The following is a 5,278-nucleotide window of genomic DNA, read 5'->3' as shown; positions in this document are numbered from 1 at the left end:
CGACGGCTCTAGGCCGTCGGCATAGACCTGCCCCAGGAGTGACGCCTGCTCGCCACATGGCACGTCTATGTCGACGGTCTAGCCGTTGGCTTAGTTTGAAACTATGCCGACGGCTAGGCCGTCGGCATAGAGGTGCCACGTGGCGAGCAGCCGTTGGTCAGCACTTGACGGCAACCGCCGTTAAGCGATAATGTTGCCGACGGCTCTGGCCGTCGGCATAGATGTACGGATACCGTCGGGATAAGGCCTATACCGATGGCCTTTCTATGTCGACGGCCTCCCTGGCTACGCCGACGGATATGTTGCCGACGGCCCTATGCCGACGGGGACCGTTAGCATAGGCCTTTCCCGACGGCCAATCAGGGCCTGGCCGTCGGCATAGGGTGCGCTTCCGGTAGTGCGTAGACCTACTCGGACATGCACACCACAGCCAACTGGCGGCAACATGCTTTGACTTGTAGTGCAAGCTAGCACAACGACATGCAAGCCATGCAATTGACTCGATTTACTCCGAGTCCGAGTACAATCACAATCGGGGTAGCATCGCGAACTCCATCGGTCGCGCTTTGCTTAAAGAAGACGCATGCAATCCGGGTGGGTTCGGATCGGACGACTTCGGATCCGCACACAAGGAAACAAGTTATGCATGGTGCCGATCAATACCCAATGCAATACGTCCCCTAGTCGAAAACGAGCTCTCATATCGACTTAGCTAGATATTAACCCTAGCTAGATCCACACACAGAAATGTTTGCCTAGCTAGATCTTAACCCTAGCTCCCTCCCCCCTTTCCTCGATCGTCTGCTTCCACCTCCCATCCATTGCGCACCCCGGCAACCAATCCACGAGAAGCGAAGCCCTAGTCAAGCTCGAGCGCCATGGCTGTCGGCAAGCGACCAGCTGCCGGCCACGGGACGGATCAAGAACCAGAAATCTCCTGCTGCAAGCGGAGGCGCGTCCGCATCGGCAGCACCGCGGCCTTCGAGTTCGAGGACACGCCCTGCCTCGGCGAGGGCAGCTTCGGCGCCGTCCTCAAGGCGCGCCACCGCGTCACAGGCAAGACCGTCGCCATCAAGGTCCTCCGCTCCAACGGCGATCTTGCCGCCGCCAACAAAGAGATCCAGGACGAGGCTGGCTTCCTCGAGGCCTGCAGCCCCAACCCTTACGTCGTCGGCTCCCACGGACTCTTCCGCGACCCTGAGACCTACAAGCTCTGCCTCGCCATGGACTACGTCGGCCCCAACCTCCACGCTTTCCTGTCCGAGAGGCCGCCGCTGCCGGAGGCCATAGTGAAAGGCTACATGTGGCAGCTCCTCACCGGCGCCAACAAGATGCACGGCAAGGACCGCATCGTCCACCGAGATATCAAGCCGCAAAACATCCTGGTCGGGGAAGGAGGGAAGATCCTCAAGTTGTGCGACCTCGGGCTGGCCATGTCCTTGAAGACCGCCAGGAAGCCTTACGAGTTTGCCGGCACCATGCCCTACATGGCCCCCGAGATGCTCCTGGGGAAGCCGGACTACGACGCGGGCGTCGACGTGTGGTCGCTGGGATGCGTCATGGCCGAGATGCTGACCGGCGAGATGCTGTTCAAGGCCGACAAAAAGGACGACAGGACCGCCCAGCTCTCGGCTATCTTCCGCGTCCTCGGCTTTCCGGACGAGACGACTTGGCCGGAGTTCTTCGCGGCCGAGGTGCCGCGAGTGTTCTCCTACGCGCAGGCGCAGCAGCACAACACGCTGGGAAACCTCTTCCGCCTGGAGACCTTGTCCCAGGACGGCTTCCAAGTCTTGAAAGGGCTTCTCAAGTGCAACCCAGCTAGGCGGCTGACGACGGCCGCCGCGCTCCAGCTCCCGTGGTTCGCGCCCAAGCTCCCCACCCCCACCGACGACGTGTCAAACTCATTGCCGCCAGTAAGGAACGTTCTGCGGATCAAGATCGTCCCGGCGGGGACACTCAAGAAGAAGAACGTGCTGCGGATCAAGTTCACTCCGCCGGCAGCACCCAAAAAGAAGAACCTGCGGCGGATCAAGGTCATCCCACCGGCGACGCCAGGAACGAAGGAGAACCTGCTGCAGCGGGTCAAGGTCATCCCACCGGCGACACCACAGATGAAGAACGTGCTCAGAATACCACTAGCGATGTGGAACAAGGCCATGTAGTGTAGGCGTAGCTAGCTAGATGCTTGCTAGCATATGTGCTTCACGGTGCAAATCGTATCATGAAGAACTCCACGTACGGTGGTGGTTTTGTCTTTCTGGTAATTTGGAAAGGGCTTGTCATCGCCGCCCTTGTCCATCTAGCTATATGTAATTGCTTGGAGATGAGATGTCCCTCGAACTGAGCATGTTGTAAATCAGTCATGTTTAATATGTATCATCACCATTGCCCTTCTATATATGTTCTTTCGCTTTAGCAATACGTCAATTTCTTTTATGCAAGTTGTGCACACCTAGTCTACCGCATGCATGCATGCAGCTTGCACCTAGTGCGTGCGGGCAGGAGGGCTGACGCGGTCGCTGATAGAATCAATGGTACGTGTTACTGCAGACTAACTTAGATCAATCCAACAAGCTCATTTTGATTTGAATTTAAATATACTTTTATGGATTTTCTCTACTGTGTAAATGTACGAATCCGAATGTGTTTTCTGTGTCTTTTTTTGTGTCTTTATTATTGTTTTTTCTTTTTCAGTTTTTCTTTCTTTGTGTGTGTGTCACTGTGTGTGTGAATTATACTAGATCGTGAAAATTGCACTATTATAAGCTTATTCTTTCCATATTACAAAAGGTGCAATTTTTGCGCAACGTTGTGGACAAGTTTCATTATTTTGATTTTGTTTTGGTTTGTTTTTCATTTTTTTTCTTTTGTAAGGGTAATATCCATGTTATTAATTCATTCTTCCTTATAAAATTTTATTATTTCGATTTAGATTTTTTTTATTTCATTTTTTCCTTTTAAGGGTAATACCAATGCCACGAATTCATTCTTCTTTATAAAACTTTATTATTCTGATTTTGATTTAGTTTTATTTCATTTCCTTTCTTTTTGAAGGAAAATATCACTGCCACTTATTCATTCTTCCTTATAAAACTTCAATATTTTGATTTTTATTTAATTTTCTCTTTTATTTTCTTTCTTCTTTTAAGGGTAATACCGATGTTGCTAATTCATTATTTCTGATAAAATTTTAATATTTTGATTTTGATATTGTTTTTATTTTATTTTCCTTCTTCTTTTAAGGGTAATATCAATGACACTAATTAATCCCTCTTAGAAATCTACTTTTTTGTGAAACTTTCACTATTATATGCTTATTCTTGTATATTATAAAGGCAAGTGTTCTGTGTAAATTATGTGCAAATTTTGTCGTTATTTGATTTAATTTTTTATATTTTCTTTTTAAGGGCAGTACCAATGCCATTAATTCATTCATTCTTAGGAAAATTCTTTTTCGTGAAAGTTTCACTACTATATGCTTATTCTTGCATATTATAAAAAAACAATATTCTGCGTAAATTATGTGCAAGTTTTGTCATCCTTTGTTTTCATTTCTTGTTTTCTTAAAGGGTAATAGGAATGCCTAATTCAATCTTTTTTAGAAAAAATATTATTTCCAATTTGTTTTAGTTTTTATTTCATTTTTATTCTTCGTTAGGATAAAATTAATGCCACAAATTCATTCTTCCTTATAAAACTTCATTAGTTTGATTGTTTTTAGTTTTAATTCATTTTATTTCTTCTTTAAGGCTAATAACATATTCATTGCTTCTTAGAAAACTTATATTGCAAACAGTCTACTATTATATGTTTATACTTGCATATTATAAAAATTCACAATTTATGTGTAAATTGTGTGCAAATTTTATCATTACTTTTAGTATTTATACTTTCTTTCTTCCAAAGGGTAATACCAGTGATTAATTCATTCTTTATTTGAAAATGTATACATGTAAGTTGTATACAATATGTGTCTAAATTATGCTAGACTGTGGAAATTGCAATATTATATGTTTTCTTCCTTATAAAACTTTATTATTCTGATTTTGACTTATTTTTATTTCGTTCCTTCTTAAAGTCTTAGTTTTGTAAACTTTCACTATTATATGCGTATTCTTACATACTATATAAAAAGTGCAATTTTTGTGTAAATTATGTGCAAGTTTGTCATGATTTGTTTTCATAATTTTATTTTCTTTCTTCTTTAAGGCTTATAACAATGCCCCTATTTCATTCTTTCTTAGAAAAGTTTATTATTATTTTTTTCTGCATTTTATTCTTGTTGGTGAAACCAACTAAAGTACCACATTTCAAATCTAATAGTGTGTTTTTCTTCATTTATAATCTAATTTTTGGGCGTGACTTCTTTTTTTTTATGTTGCTGGTAGCGGCTTAAAGGTGAAGAATGTTCTTGTGACGCCTTTACCAAATTGATACCCAATTCAGGTAAAATGTTACGTGCCTTCTGTAAGAATATTTTGAATATTCAGTATGGCCTGTATAATTTATCAGAATGATTCTAATATTAAGTTGTCTTGTGTGATGATTACTAGACATAAGTATGTTAGCAATATGGGTTTAAATAGCCTCTTCCCTCCCTTCAAAATGATATGTATGTATATGTGTATGTGTATTGTACAGACTATGTCAAAAAAATGTGAGAGTGCACATATAGTCACTAACGATTGCAAGAAAAGCGATTGCGTTGCGTATAACACATCACGTTGTAATTCAGATAATGGCTGTGACATGTGTTTTGCTTGTGATTAATTACATGCTAATGGCCGGTGCTTAATGAGATTAGCCGGTTGGCTGTGCATGCATGTGATCCATCCAGCGTTCTGTCCCTCCGTTTCAGCTGGGCAGCAAATCGACTGAAACAATACTTGCGGTCAGTCGACTGACCCGAATATTATTTTCGGGTTGACTGATCTATAGCCTCTCTCATGTTTTTTTGTTAATTTATGTAGAAGTGCATGCTCTAGCCAATGCAATCAAAAAGCCGATCTGATGGAAGAGACTACGTAGCACATTATCCGTCAACACTCCCCTTCACGTGTGGCTTTCTCAGGCCTAAACATGGACCGAAAGTGGGCTGCAATTTAATTGCGCCAGCCGGGTCTTGAATACAAGACCTCTTGGCTCTGATACCATGTAGAAGTGCATGCTCTAGACAATGCAACCAAAAGACTGCGCTAGCGGCTGCCTAGCAGCGTGCTGACGTGCAGCACAGCCCGGGCGTTCTGCGGCTACCGATCCAGCAGAAGACGATGAAGTA

At 44.0% G+C, this 5,278-nt stretch overlaps 1 protein-coding gene across 1 annotated transcript; it reads left to right on the top strand.

The window, feature by feature from the left end:
• The first annotated feature begins 770 nt into the window (after nt 1-770).
• LOC123100163 (putative cyclin-dependent kinase F-2) lies at nt 771-2,332 on the top strand. Its single transcript, XM_044522131.1, has one exon. The coding sequence runs from the start codon at nt 879-881 to the stop codon at nt 2,160-2,162; it is 1,284 nt and encodes a 427-aa protein (XP_044378066.1). The 5' UTR covers nt 771-878; the 3' UTR covers nt 2,163-2,332.
• The last annotated feature ends 2,946 nt before the right edge of the window (nt 2,333-5,278 follow it).

This window comes from Triticum aestivum, chromosome 4D, assembly GCF_018294505.1.
Source record: "Triticum aestivum cultivar Chinese Spring chromosome 4D, IWGSC CS RefSeq v2.1, whole genome shotgun sequence".
In the NCBI taxonomy this organism is placed as follows: domain Eukaryota; kingdom Viridiplantae; phylum Streptophyta; class Magnoliopsida; order Poales; family Poaceae; genus Triticum; species Triticum aestivum.
The sequence above is the reverse complement of the archived record's forward strand: the minus strand, read 5'-3'. Positions and strand labels throughout refer to the sequence as shown.

Excerpts from the sequence above, each read along its gene's own strand:
- LOC123100163 (XM_044522131.1), top strand. The coding sequence starts at position 879 with ATGGCTGTCGGCAAGCGACCAGCTGCCGGCCACGGGACGGATCAAGAA.